At 43.0% G+C, this 15,785-nt stretch overlaps 1 protein-coding gene across 6 annotated transcripts in view; it reads right to left on the reverse strand.

Moving 5' to 3' along the window:
• Window positions 1-15,785, reverse strand: part of SEMA4B (semaphorin 4B) — a 254,134-nt gene that overhangs the window by 47,170 nt on the left and 191,179 nt on the right. For 4 of the 6 annotated variants that reach the window (XM_083184137.1, XM_083184133.1, XM_083184135.1 and 1 more), the window contains one exon: window positions 13,062-13,430. The exons of 1 other annotated variant lie outside the window; for it this stretch is intronic. In XM_083184137.1, the coding sequence (XP_083040263.1) occupies window positions 13,062-13,167 (106 nt within the window). In that variant the 5' untranslated portion in view covers window positions 13,168-13,430. The remainder of the gene's footprint in view (window positions 1-13,061; window positions 13,431-15,785) is intronic. One more of the 6 variants, XM_083184136.1, reaches the window with a different exon arrangement.

Here is a 15,785-nt window from a genome sequence, read left to right on the forward strand (position 1 = left end):
CTTAGTACATTTGGCCCATGGAGTGGAATGAAGTGTAGGGACTCTCCTTGGTGCGACATGTATATAGGGCCCTACCTGGTGTAGTATGTATAAGAGGCTCTACTGTGGCGCACGGTGTACAAGGGGTACTACTATGTGGCATAATTTGAGTAATGGAAACTTTTGTGTTGTGTAAACTGAATTGGAAGTATTCTGTGGACCTTCGCCATGTAGCCTTACCCCTATATTTTTGATGCGTGCCCCCTATAAATATATTATCAAATAAGACAACACATGTATTTTGAATATGTCAAAAGTCATACGGTCCATGGGAGCACACTGTAATAGCATTTAGATGGTGTTAACTCTATGTATGTGTTTGGCTTTAACAAGGTGCTTTTTTTTTTTTACAAATCTCTAAATATGAAAAAAAACATGCATCAGAACATAGTAAAGGTGCATTCACACTGGGCGTGGAACCACTTTCCACAGTAGGAGACTGTGGTTCACTTGGCCGGTAAAACTTTGAGCTAGTTTGAGCTCAAATTCATCTGGTGTGTATGGGCCTTTTGCTAAAGGGGTGGAGAATAAGGCATTTACTGCGCGCCAATGAAATTAATGAATCATTTTCAGCTGTCAACAAAGCATTTAGTAAAGTGTCGTTAAGCATAATACCTTTTAATGGTTATAGAAAAGTAGTATAAATAAAATTATGTATTTTAAGTGACAGTTCCCTTAGCACAGATAAGATTTGTGGCTCATGTCCAATGCCGGAAGCTAATTAGACATGCACTCCTGCCTCTGTCATGTATAGAACAAGTGACTTTTCAACACTTTTTAAACAAAACTTGACAGTGACATGCAGGAAAACCTTTAATGTCAGAGGAGTTTGGTTCATATACAGTAAAAGTAACAAATCCAAGGAGGAACGAACGAATGGCCTGGACTTAGAAAAAATAACTTTTTTGAGATTGCTGCAATGTGGCCAGGGAGCAACAACCTCGTCACTAGGAGCAGGTGTACGTGTATGCTGCTCTAGGAAGTGCAGATTGTCATGCCGAGTCTTTGTATGCGCTCACCTTATCTTGCAATATAGTATTTCAACAATACCCAGTCATCATAGCTGGTGTAACATGAGCACAGGGTTTAATGTAACAAACAAGACATAAGCTTTCTGTAAGGGAGACAAGACATTTGATATTAAAGGGCATTAATCAGCATGTGCCTCATGATCAGGAAATGTACCTTTTAAAATCAGCGGTTCCAAACTTTGTGCCTAAGCACCCTGGGGTGCCGCCAGGCTCTTGCATGGGCACCTCGGGTTGGTTCTCCAGGTTCAAGTCAAATTATTTATGGTCTAAGGCAGTGGTTCCCAACCCTGGTGCTCAAGTACCCCCAACAGTGCTTGTTTTGCAGGTCTCTCACAAGTGCTATAATTAGCTCCACCTGTGGATCTTTTCAAATGTGCCTGAATAATGAGTGCACTTGCCGGGTGACCTGGAAAACCTGCACTGTTGGGGTACTTACTTGAGGACCAGGGTTGGGAACCACTGGTCTAAGAGATAGGCAGAACCAGTGCTAATGGCTGCCATAGGTTACACCACCACAAACCTAATGCTGTGTACACACGGTGTGATTTAGGGTTACTTTCTATTAGATTTGAACTATGTAGTCCAAATTGAATAGAAGATTACCCTAATACCCCTTTCACATTGCAGCTCTTAAACGGTAAATTGAAGGGTTTTTTTAGCCTTTTAAAACAGGTAGAGCTGCAGAGTGAAAGTTCTATGGTGCTTTAACAGTTTAACAAATACCGTTTTTTTGTTAAAAAGCAGTATCCTACCCGTTTCAGAGCCGTTTTTTTTGGCAGTGTGAACGGCTCTATTTCTGAGACTTGAAACGTGTTCCTTGGGGGTCAGGTTTAATGTGTGAATGGTATTACATGCTTTTTAAAATGGTTTTCACCTGCAATGTGAAAAGGGTTTAGTGGCTCAGACCCGTTTTAAATACCGTTTCAAAATACCGGGTCTTAAACGTTTAGGCAATGTGAAAGCAGCAGAAATCTCACATGTACAGCTGCATTCGATGCATAGTAGATCCCAATGCATGGACCTAGGACATCAGGATCACAAGCGGAAAAAAAGACAGTGCAAGCATCTATTTCTGCTTTGATCTGCTAAATGGAAAGAGGGCCATGCTGCTCTGTGTACACACCTTAACACTAAGGGGCATATTCAGGGTCCGTCGTTAGCTGATGTATTTCCGCCTGTTCTAGCTTTTACATCAGCTAGACAGGCGAATTGTGTTTCACCCTTTCACCATTTAGTGTATTCAGGGTGAAATCAGTTCAGAACACCTCCTGGCGTTAAAAACCAATGAGGCGAAAGGGGGCATGTCTAATTCGCCTGCAGGCCTTGACAGTCACACACACACACACACACACACACTCCATTTGCTTTTTTGGAGAGGTGCTATGTGAATGTAAACTTTTATTTTCTTCTAACTCCCCTGCTTCTTTTCATGCACATGCAGGGGAGTTCAATTGACACCAATCCCTCCCTCCCTGCTGGGTCTCCGGGTACAACCGCCTCCGTTCCCGTCCAGCCACTATGCAATGCCGCTCTGAATCTAGTAATCCCCCACCCGCCCTGCATCTACTAATCCCCCGCTGCAAGGTGTCTGCCCACTGACTGGCTGCCGCTCAGCGGGCAGGCACTCCAGGAGGCATCCATGCCGAGATCGCGGCTGTGCTATCACAACCCCATATCACCTCCGTCCCCATCCACCCACCATGCAATGCCCGCTCTGCATCTAGTAATCCCCCACCTGCCCTGCAGCTTCTAATCCCCAGCGAGGTGTCTGCCCGCTGACCGGCTGCGCACAGCGTGCGGGCACTTCAGGTGGCTGAGATCGCGGCTGTGCTGTCCTCCTGCTGTCCGCCCACAGCGTCTACAATCCCCCGTGAGCTGTCCGGCCGCTGTCTGCCCGGCTGCCACCGCCGGGCAGCGGGCGGACAGCAGGAGGACAGCTCACGGGGGATTGCTAGACGCTGCGGGCGGACAGCAGGAGGACAGCACAGCCGCGATCTCAGCCACCTGAAGTGCCCGCACGCTGTGCGCAGCCTGTCAGCGGGCAGACACCTCGCGGGGGATTAGAAGCTGCAGGGCAGGTGGGGGATTACTAGATGCAGAGCGGGCATTGCATGGTGGGTGGATGGGGATGGAGGTGATATGGGGTTGTGATAGCACAGCCGCGATCTCGGCATGGATGCCTCCTGGAGTGCCCGCCTGTATGCTCCCTCCCCTTGTATCTGTGTACTCTGCCTACCCCCCCCCCCCCGCTTGCCTCCTTCACACCCCCCCCCCCCCCCCCCCGTTTGCTGGCCTCCTTCATCCCCCCCCCCGCCCTGATGGCCTCCTTCACCCCCCCTGCTGCCCTCCTTCACACACACCCCCCCTGCTGACCACCTGCACCTGATTAGGTTGACATGTGGATTAGGTTGACATGTGGATTAGGTTGACATGTGGATTAGGTCGACATGGTGGAAGGTTGACATGGTGGAAGGTTGACATGGTGGAAGGTCGACATGGTTAGGTCGACCATGGGGGTTAGGTTGACAGGTGGAGGGTCATTAGGTCGACATGGTGGACGGTCGACGCGTGGAAGGCCGACATGGTCATTAGGTCGGCATGGTGGTTAGGTCGATAGGTGGAAGGTTGACGGGTCATTAGGTTGACCATGGGGGTTAGGTTGACATGTGGATTAGGTCGACATGGTGGAAGGTCGACATGGTTAGGTCGACCATGGGGGTTAGGTTGACAGGTGGACGGTCGACGCGTGGAAGGCCGACATGGTCATTAGGTCGGCATGGTGGTTAGGTCGATGGGTGGAAGGTTGACGGGGTCATTAGGTTGACCATGGGGGTTAGGTTGACAGGTGGAGGGTCGACAGGGTCATTAGGTCGACATGGTGGAAGGTCGACATGGTCATTAGGATGACAGGTGGTTAGGTCGGCATGGTGGTTACGTAAAAGGTTGACAGTCTCAAAATGGGAGTGAGGGATAACAGAATCCTGGGTAAAAACATCACATGGGTACAACACTGCAGTAAAACACAATGCTACATGGATAGAGTAAAAAAAAAAATGAAAAAAATCTAAATATATTCATATAGACAATAATAAACATACATAATGTATTTATAAGCAAAATGACAATAAATGACATTGATTAATTAAAAAAACTACATAAATTAAATAATATTTTATGTTTTGTAGACTAGTCCCGACAGAAGAAATTGTCTAGTTCACTTTGTCTAAAGCCTGCCTGAAAACTGTAGAATCCATTTAGACAATCGGACACTGAATAGGCTAAATCAGATTAACATGGCTGAGTTTAGACAAAGTGAAACAAAAAGTCCAAATGACTCATTTAGACAGGCGAGGCAAACGAAAAGAGTTGACAGGTGAAATGCTTTAGACTGTCTAGAAAAAATGATAGTGAATACTACAATTCATCTAGACTTTTTTTTCAGGCGTAAAATATGCTGTTTTAGACAGAATGGACCTAACGACCAACACTGAATACACCCCTAAGAATGACAACTAGGCACAATTTACTGAATATAATATTTGTTTCCACAAATAATCAATAAATAAAAAAATGACGTTGGAGGAGCTGGGAAATAAATGCTGAAACGCTAGGGTGCTGAGATTAAAAAACATTTGGGAAACACTGGTATAAAGAATAGAACAATCTAGATCCCTCTATTAAGTTGAACAATTGTTCACAATCTTTATTGCACAGATCCCTTCGTGGATACGGTCATGTATCAGGGAGAACAGTCATTTTGCACAGATACAAGCATGTTGTTGCCAGCCTGTGCGACACGCAACAAGCCCAAGCCTGGTTATGCAACTAAAGTAGATTACAAACAAAGCCTATGGCTGGGGTTAGATCTATGACTTACATTAAGTTACAGGGTAAATACATCCAGTTACTAAAAATAAATGACCTTTTGGGGATATTGCATGGGGATAGGAGTCTGCAACACACTACAGATCTCCATAAAGTTTAGAGACTAAAGGTCCATACACACTGGGTGACTATGCCCAGCATGGTTGGACAGCGATGATAGCGTTCAACTCTGCGGGGAAAGCCGGTCAGTGCATACACACTGAGCGGCTTTCCCCCTGCCCGGCGCTGCTGGAGGGGGGACGTCATTGCATAGTGCATCGCTATGCAAAGCCATCCTGAAAGCCGCTCATCTGCTGGTATAACCAGCAAATAAACGGCTTTCCCGGCAATGTTGCGGGAGCTCATCGCCGGGCCATACACATTGGACAGCTTTGAGCTGAAAGCCGCTCAAACATGCGGTTTTGAGTGACTTTCAGCACAAAGTCACCCAGTGTGTATAGGCCTTAAGGGGGTCTACGCGGTAAACCTAAAATGGCTCTTCTCCAGATAATTTACTAGACAAAGCAGTTGGGCGATTCTGATGAAGCGATTTTGCTTATTCAAAATATCCCAGTTGCTGCCAAAGATAAGCCGGCGTCCATTCCAAGCGACAACCCGCGTGTACAGTCAAATAGACACTGCAGCGTCTAGTAAGAATATTCTCGCCTGCAGGGTCTATTCAGCCGAGCGATAGCGAAGCTGCGGGGCCACGCATCCCTATCGCCTGGTGTGTCCACACGTGGCGATTCAGGGAAACATTCTAAGGGCTTTTGACAATGTAGTCAAAATTGCTTAGTACAAATCGCCCAGTGTGTACACAGCTTAAGAGCTTGGTTACCTGCAACTGCTTTATTTCTGGAGCCTTCTGTAAGCCACATTTGCTAGTCTGCAGGGTTTTGAGTAGAACTCTGTAAACATGGGGCGATTGTTCTAAGCAATTTTGACAATGTAGTTTAGAAGGTTTCCCTGAGTCACCCCATGTGTACACAGCAGACGATAGCAATGCGCGCCAAAGGGTTTTTCCTTGCATCCTATAGAGGGGCTATGGGAAACTTGCAGTGTTGGCCCTTCAGTATACAGCAAATAGCTTAAGAGCCAGGCATTGGCCCTTATTCAGATCTGATTGCAGTACAAATTTGTTTGGAAAATGGGCAAAACCATGTGCACTGCAGGTGGGGCAGATGTAACATGTGCAGAGAGAGTTACATTTGGGTGGGGTGTGTTGAAGCGGAAATCTATATTGCAGTGTAAAAATAATGCAGCCAGTATTTACCCTGCAAAGAAACAAAATAACTCATACAAATCTAACTCTCTAACATGGTTTTGACCATTTTCCAAACAAATTTGTACTGCGATCTGAATAAAGGCCATTGTGATACATCTTGTTGGATTGAATTTCTCCCCATAGTGACCATAATGTCTCCAATAGAAACAGGTTTTTAACTTACACTTTGCATTTGGTCACATAGGTTCCTTTCACTACAGTCATAAACACAGCAAAGTTTATACACACATGAATAAATAATTCATCTACTCTCAGTTAACACATAGTGGTCATTCTAGCACCCGCCATCTTTGAAAACCCATGCTGTTCCTGTTCCCTGCCTGGGGTGTCGCTGTCTGCTGTGGTGTTTCTAGCACAAGTCTGGTTTGCTTATCGGTGCCGCTATACAGACCACTCTGTGCTAGAAGCACTACAGCAGACGGCTACACCCCAGGCAGGGAAGAGGATTTGCATGGGTTTTGAAAGATGGCGAGTGCTAAAATGAACACTAATACAAATTACTGAGTGCGGTATTTATATAATAATAGGGTTTTTTTTTCTTCTTTTTTCGGTCTTGACTAGATCTAAATACCTGCTGCTGGCATATATCTTATTGTTACATTAGAATATTAATATCTGTTAAGCATCAGGAAGTGCAGCAGGTACTGCTACTCATTCAAATGTAATGCAATATATTACACCAATATCGCCCATGCAAACAACTCCCTAGAAATCAATGGTTTAATACAAGTACGCATTATACCAGCATTTAAGAAGCTTTGGGGGAAAAAAAAAAAATCATCTTGTGTAAACGAACTGGGCAGACATCTAATGGCCTTTGCACTATGAAGTAAACAGAGAGGCAGGGGTTTGGAAATGCTTACATCTCTCATCCCCCTTCTCCTTGTGTGGAGATGTATCTGCTCTCATGTCAACAAACAGAGCAGGGAGCTGGGGGGGATGAGTACACTCCCAGGCAGAAAAGTTGGAGGAATAAAATACAAGAAAATAATGATATGCTCTGGCTTTCATTGCACAGATAAGCGGGCATAAATACAATTATGTTTTTCTTATAACACTAAGCTTCGACCGTTTCAAACACAGCCAAGTATACACCTGAGGGTGTGCACTACTGCCCTGGAAACCAGTTCTCTGCACTCTTTACTTTCTCCTTGTGTACATATGTGGATGAGGAAGAGTGAGTTTTTACAGGGGAGTGGTGGCTGGTTATCCCTGGTAATAATCTCCTTTCTATGAACTAAAGAACAGATGAGCTGTGTGCCAACCTAGTCACAAAAGTGACAACAAAGATGGCACAATTATAGCTTCTAATATACCTCAAATTCTAAGAGAGAAAATAATTATTTTAGAACAGTAATAATATTAAAAATACTTCATTATTTATAGCAAATATATGAAATGTGCATTTCAATTTTAGATACATTAACTTAAGATTTAAATGGACTACTATGAATGGAAGATTGGTTTCACTTTTGTACTTGTTCTGCAGCTTCTTAATCAAACAGTCTATCCTTAAAGTATTACCAGCAGGTCACATTTACTATGGCACTGGCAGCATAAACAGAATAGATATCTGTATTTTTGTACAGTGCTTTCATTGTAATGAATGTTTTTTTCTCTCCATCTAGGAATAAATCAGTACCACCAATTATTAATGCATTACTCATTTAAATACTTTGAAGCGTATTAAATCCATTTACCACGATACCATTGGGAAGAGAATTAAGTAACAGACACTTGTTCTCGCTCTGCCCCATGTATTTATATTCAGAACGCTGTACTCGTTTGTAAACCCATGTACCATAGTGAAGAAATCTTAATTATCAGCAGCTGTAGAGAGCGGAGCAATACCTTGGGGATCTTCTTAGTACATTTAAACTAGTCTGTGAATGTTTCTACAATATTGACTTCATGAGGACGTTCCACAATGATTTCGCAGGTAGAATTTAGCCTACCCTAAACATACGTATAAGCACATAGTGTTCATTCTAGCAGCCGCTTTATTTGAAAACCCATGCAGTTCCTCTTCCCTGCCTGGGGTGTCGCTGTCTGCTGTGGTGTTTCTAGCACAGGTCTGGTATGCATATCAGTGCTGATATACAGACCACACTGTGCTAGAAGCACTACAGCAGACAGCGACACCCCAGGCAGGGAAGAGGAACTGCATGGGTTTTCAAATAAAGCGGCTGCTAGAATGAACACTAAAGCACATACTTACACACTAGGGTTCATTTTTGATGGGAGCAAATTAACATACTAGTATATATTATGGATTGTAGCAGGAAACCATTGCAAACATGGGGAGAATGTACACAGTCAGGGCCATGGTTAAGATTTAAACCCATGACTGCAGTGGTGTGAGGCAGTAATGCTAACCATAAAACCAGATCCCAGAAGTAAACTAGCAATTTTATAAGTCAGTCAATGATAAAGTCTTGCTTTCAAATACTAGGTAATTTGTACCTCCAACTGCAGATAATGCCAACACGGCAATGCAGAATCTCTCTGGCTCATCTAGCTTGGTAGTAACAGATTTTAATTTACACACCAGAATAGGTGCCTCTGGATCTCCTCCATAGATTGTGGCACCTGGGGTAGTTTCGAGCTCCCATCCAGGTGCTGCTTTGAATTGCCATAATTTTGCCTCTTTTTAGCACCCCCTCAAATCTGGTGTCCTGCCCCCCTTAGCACCACCATAGCCCCTTACTAACAAAACTGTCCTCCAGTTTCAATGGCAATCATGCATACAGACAGTGCTGGAACTCCTGGCCAGCAGTGTTATGCTGTTGTTGGAGGACAGAAAGCCAGTACCGTACACAAAATAATGTGTTTCTGTGAGAGGATAAAAAGCTTTAAAATAATGGTATAAAAGTTACTGCTCCCAGTGGCTGCATATTGTTTATGCATACTAATTGTTTCTCTTTTAATAATTTCCTGCGTATGTCATAATGCTTTTGAAAACTCCAATAGAATGCTTGAGGTTTTATACTGGACAGGAGGGATTTGGCAAGTATACATTATAAGACCTCTTCCATGTTGAGCCCAGCACCAGAGTTACTATATGCTTGTGAAGAATTCAACACAATGTATGTATACACTTTTACTCCCCCCCCCCCCCCCAGCAGTATAGACACTACAACTATTGTACTACAACTCCCAGCATGCTACGGTAGCCAGGAGGAAGTAAACACTTGACACTCTATGGCATGTAACAATAAACAGATCTAGACAGATGTCTATCACATGTTGTACAGGCTGGGGTCAGGGGCTGTCCAAGTCTACTCCATATTTTTTAGATCCTATGGGGTTTATTCAATCTGTGTCAAAACTGCCGTCTTGCCGAAAAGACGGCAGTTTTTGACATGAATACATCGGAAGGGGTTCCGATCAATTCAATCTTAGCTTTTTTTCCCCCAACATGCCGAAAAGCATGTGGATTGACGGAAGAGCCGCTAATTCACCTGCTTTTGATGAAAACACTGCCAAAAATGCTGTGTTTCCATCATTCTCAATCCGGCATAACAAGATGCCGGATTGAGGCAGGAAGGATGGCACTGGGTGAGCAGCAGCAGCTAACACGGCGCCGTCCTCCTGTCCGCCACAGCCCGCACCCTCACCCTCCCGTACATACCTGCCGCCGAGCAGGGTGAGAGCAGCTCACCCGGCTCCATCCAGGCTCCATCTTCGGTTTTCACCGTCTCCCACGCTCACCCGGTCCGAGCGCCGGCCAGGTGAGTGTCAATCATCGGCCAAATCCGACATCCGGATTTGGCCGATGAATTGAATAATGGATGCCGGATCCATTCCGGCAAAATGGATCCGGCATCAATTGAATATTGCCCATATGTGCAAAGTATAAAACACATTTATCCCAACACCTACATCTTGTTCTTTAGCTGGGTGAGCAGAGGGCACGGACTGCAGCCAACTAATGACACTGTCCCATTGAGGAATACATGTAATCATTACTTTCACTCAATCCATCCCCTCAGAAAAACATGTGAAGACACATTCTTTTAATGTTCATGTTTAGCAGCAGATTGAAAGATAATATCAATTAATGACATGCACTCTGCTGTGGTTATTCAGCTGTTTAACTATAAGAAAGAGGTTTTCTTTTTACTGAACAGAAAAACTATTTACGGAGAGCACATTTTTAAAAGTAAAATAAAAAAATGTTTCAGAGCTCATTTGCTAATAAAAAACAAACAAAAATAAAATAATTAAAAGCAGGCAGCATTAAGCTTGCATCCATTGGGACCTGGGGAATTGTATTAAATACTGTTATTTTTATCATGTTAGTTTTTTTGATGTATAAGAAAACAGAACTGCTTATGTTCAGTTATAAAGAGCTATTTCCTGAAGATCTGCCAGGTGGCAGCAGATTAAACCAACTGATTAAAAAAAAAAAAAAAAAAAACACATTAAAAATATAGTTTTACAGGTTATTTATTATGGAGACCAGGCTTATAAAATGTAATTAAGCTTCTAAAAATTAAAAAGAGGATGTGCCCATAGCAACCAGAGTTTATAATTTCTCTACCGCATCCGACGGGCAACATCCCCTCTTTTCATTTTCAGAAGCTTTAGTAAATTTACCTCAGGTATCTTTATTCAAAAATAAATAAAAAACATGGATTAGCTTATCTGTAAAAACACATTCCAGTTTCATGACTACAGGGCAAGGATCTTGCCAGATCCAAGGCAGTGCATACCAAACAGAGTAGTATGATAATCTTTTTGATCAAAATAACAGTATTTTAAAAGTAGATGGTGATCAAGAATCACTTAAAAAACACAGTATATATGAGAAGAAAATAATTGAAATCAACAAACAAAACTATCTTGTAGGTTGTTCTAGGTTCACCACATGGCTTCCACCTAAGCCATAAGGCAAACTCACCGAGTACAGAGTGTAGTACAGAGACATTTATGATGCTGGTTATTAGAAACAGATTTTACCCCACCCTTCAACTTCAAAGCATGAACTGTAAAACAGGTTAAAAGCAAGCATGGGCATGAGGGTTCCCTCAATGGACACGTAGTCTTTGATGCAGAAGCATTGAACAAAACAGAAAAAGCCTTTTGTAAACTGAACCAAAAATACAAAAACTATTGTATGTACAGCTGGCATTTTTATTCAGCCAATATTGGCATGCATAGCGATCTGAGATCCTGGCACTCAGTACTGGAGGTGGAGACTGTTCAGCTAGGTTGGAAGTCACAGAGGGAATAACCACAACAATCACCTCAATGTGTTCATCATAGGAGATGGTTTCTGTATCATCATTACTCAGTCGGAGTAAAGTACCGATCTTTCATGCTGGAGTCAAGAAAAGTAGGCCATGCATTAGGGTCCAGGCAAGCTTTAGCATGTTACTATGTGGTCAGAAACTTGGCATGTTTAGAATACTATCAAATAATATACATATGTATGAAGGTTGTCTCAATTCCAAAAACATAACGAATGCTACCAATATTCAGAAAACCGGAGAAACCTGGCACTTAGGGGGGTAGTTATCAAAGCTTGGCAACACAGAGTTTTATTAGAATTCCAACCAATCAGCTCCTGTCATTCTTCAAACACAGCCTGTAAAATATAACTTGGAAGCTGATTGGTTAGTACTTTATCGCTCATCATTTCATATCTTGCCAAGCTTTGATAAACACTGTTCCCCCATAACGAGAAACTGGTAAAGTTATACAGGAATTATATGTAAAAGTCAGAATTACATCGCAAGTATTTCCTAGAATGTCATTAAAAAATACCTACACACCACTAGAAGTGACATTGCTGCCCAATATCACATTCTGCACTTGTAACTTTAATGGTGATGCTTCATAGACATGACAGAAGAACAATGAACACATACATGCATCTATATATTGATCTCACTAATGTATATTACACTTTAACAATTCGTAAAGTGGAGGGCGATAAAGTACCAGCCAATCTTTTCCTAACTGCCATTGTCCAAACATTCAGATGTGCGGCAGTTGGGGGCTGATGCATTACTACTTGTTAAGGCTTAATACATTTGGCCCTATGTTTAGGTGATTTATTATTCAGCCTTACATTGCACACGTCACTTTTATTTTATGACAGAATAGTAGACAAGGAAAGCAACTAATCCCCACATGGCCAACTATATATATACTAGTTTCCAGTAAGAACAAATGCTGTGTGTATTGAGGCTTCGCCTGTTGTAGAAAGGTGAGAAGGCACCAAAATAAAGCTTGATGTGCTGCCTGCACCAGCAGGGGGCTGAATCATCTTCCATTCCTCTTATCATCAGTTCCAACGCTGTAGCAAAGGTCACCAAACCAGGCCAGAGGCAATCTCTTGAATCTCTTCACTTCATATAAACCCTGGACAGGCAGGGCAAGCAGGCCATGCACCAAGGCTGTTCCAGTCTCAGATACCACACCAACACAGCGCTATTTTTTATCATTATTCAACAGATTAAAAAGCGTGCAGTTCAGGTAGAGGAACAGTATGCTAAGTATAACCAACCAACTGCTCAGCAGCCCTGCACTGAAGGGTTAAATGCCACTTTACAGAAAAGAGCAGAAGAACGTGTTGCGGATAATGCATTCATGCCAGGGGCTGGCAAGTACTTCTGGGACCTCTTGTTCCTCTGGAACACATATTGTTACGTTGATATTATAGAAAGTGTGGGTCCCAACAAACCCCAAATATATCAACGTTCTTTAAAAAAATGCTATAACCAGAGGATAGATCTGAGCAGCGGCCAGGGCATACATGTCACTACGGAAGATGCCAACTCTCTCCCAGGGTCCCATAGACAAGAATCCCCCCAGTAGCAATCCCTTGCACTTACCGTACTGTAAGGTGAGCCTGGGAACAACCTCATCCGCGGTCTGTACGTAGTGGAGATTGGCCAGAGTCTGCCCCAGGACAAAGACCCATTGCCAGGTGCCCCCCATAGCCGATCCTAGCACCCCCGTCGAGCAGGTCCTCCCTCTGCCTGTAGAGCCCAGGTAGCCGCGTCACAATCCTCCCAGCGTTCTCCTTATTCCACCACGGGGTTTGTAATCCAGCCCGGAGCAACAACAGCGGCGACGCTCAGCCCGCAGCCGGGATACTTGCTGCTCTGGAGACGAAGGTTAGGAAAAGTTTGCAAAAAGAAGGGACCGCCCCGCAGCCTGGCCCCGCCTCCCGTAGCCTGGCCCCGCATCCACACACCGACCTGTCACAGAGAGAAAGAGGGAGAGAGAGAGGGAGAGGTGTGAGACACAAGTCAGCAGCAGCACAGTCATTGTGTAACAGAGGGAAAGGTGATCTCTCTGCTGCTGCTGCTGCTGCTACACACTGCTCACTGCACATCAGCTGTCATCTCAGCAACAGGATAATATACTTATACAGAATTATACAGTATATATAATATGATCTTACAATTTGTTTCACTAAGGAATTACAAGTGACATGTTTTAGGTGTGCCTGTCAATTTAAAATCTATCAGCCACCTATAACCACTTTTCACACCCTTACAAAAGTCAACCAAAGTGTACCGGCCACCGAAACAGTCCTAAATTGTGATCAGGTTAATCTGGTGTGACAGATAATACCACTCTGTCATTATTTATTCAACAATAAAATAAGCCATCTGTGGAAATGACGTACACCCCGTGACTCAGAACCTCTAGCAGCAAGAACTTCAATTTATCATTTATCATTTCAGTATTAGTTTCATCAAGCTATTACATCACAGGAGTAATGAAGACATTATTTTCATTCATCAAAAAGCATATATGCTATAGTGAGAATGGGGCTTTCCGCAGAAGTAGGGACCATTTCCCTAATACTATGTTGCGTACACATGGTTCAATTCCGTTTTCGATTTGATTTCTATTAGATATGGACTATTCAACCTGCTTTGAAGTTTTTTCTACTCCTTTTTGATTTCCACTATTTTCTTTTTGATATGCATTCGATGTGCATCAACACAGGCTTCAGGCAGGAGATGGACATCGAATCGAATGCTGCAGTGAACACATTAGATTTCCACTACATAGTCTTGTCCACCAAGACTTTTTTTATTCGATTTACACTACAAGGAAGAATGCATTGGGATCGAATCTGCATCGAATGTACAAAAACCATTGGATTTTCTATCCATACATAGTTACATAGTAGGTAAGGCTGTAAAAAGACTTGCGTCCATCTAGTTCAACCTGGTATAGATATCCATTGCTGATTTGGTAGGTTCTGCTATTTTACAGACAAATTATATTTCTTATTTGTACCCATGGATGTTTTTCTCCAGTAAATGTTTGTCCAACTTTGCCTTGAACGCATTTAATGAGCCAGCCATTACCACCTCTCTGGGAAGAGAGTTCCAGAGTTTGACTGTTCTGACCGTAAAGAAATTCTTTCTACTAGCTGAATGAAATCTTTTTTCTTCTAATCTATACTCATGCCCTCGCGTCCTAGATTCCTTTCTAGTAGAAAATAGGGTGTGTGACAGTTCCTTATATTGGCCCTTGATATACTTGTACATGTTGAGCATGTCCCCCCTTAAACGTCTCTTTTCTAATGTAAATAGTCCCAAATTGCTTAATCTCTCCCCGTAGCTTAAATTCTCCATTCCCCTAATAAGCTTTGTTGCTCGCCTTTGGACTTTTTCTAATTCTATGATGTCCTTTTTATAGTGTGGGGCCCAGAACTGTACTCCGTACTCTAGGTGAGGTCGCACCAATGCTTTATATAGTGGCATAATTACCCTTGAGTCCCTAGTTTCCATTCCCCTCTTAATACATGCCAGAATTTTGTTGGCCTTTTTTGTAGCTACATTACAATGGGCACTACATCCTAGATTGCTGTCTATTTGGACTCCTAGATCCTTTTCAAGTATGGAATTACCCAGTTCCTCTCCGCTAAGGTTGTAACTTGCACACTGGTTGTGTCTCCCAAGGTGCATAACCTTACATTTATCTACATTGAACCTCATCTTCCATTTTTTAGCCCACTCATCTAGAATTGCAAGATCATTTTGAAGCATGGTGACATCTTCTGGTGATTTGATGATTTTGCTAAGTTTTGTATCGTCCGCAAAGATGGATACATTGCTGAGTAACCCTATCCCAATATCGTTAATAAAAATGTTAAACAAAATGGGCCCCAAAACCGAGCCCTGGGGCACTCCACTTAGTACCGGTATCATATCTGATACGGCACCATTCACAACCACTCTTTGTTCTCTATTACATAGCCAATTCCCTACCCATCTGCAGATATTTTCACCCAATCCTAGGTTCTCCATTTTATTAATCAATCTCTTGTGTGGGACAGTATCAAATGCTTTAGCGAAATCTAGGAAAATCACATCTACAGCATTTCCATTATCGAGGTTTTTGCTAACCTCTTCATAGAACCCTAGTAGATTAGTTTGGCATGAACGATTTTTCACGAACCCATGTTGGTTAGTACTGAGTAGACGGTGATTATCTAAATATTCCTGGATACCATCCCTTAAAAATCCTTCAAATAGTTTACCCACAATTGATGTTAAACTAACGGGTCTGTAATTAGCGGGATCTTCCTT

This window comes from Crinia signifera, chromosome 4 (assembly GCF_055691185.1).
Source record: "Crinia signifera chromosome 4, ASM5569118v1, whole genome shotgun sequence".
Taxonomy (NCBI): Eukaryota; Metazoa; Chordata; class Amphibia; order Anura; family Myobatrachidae; genus Crinia; species Crinia signifera.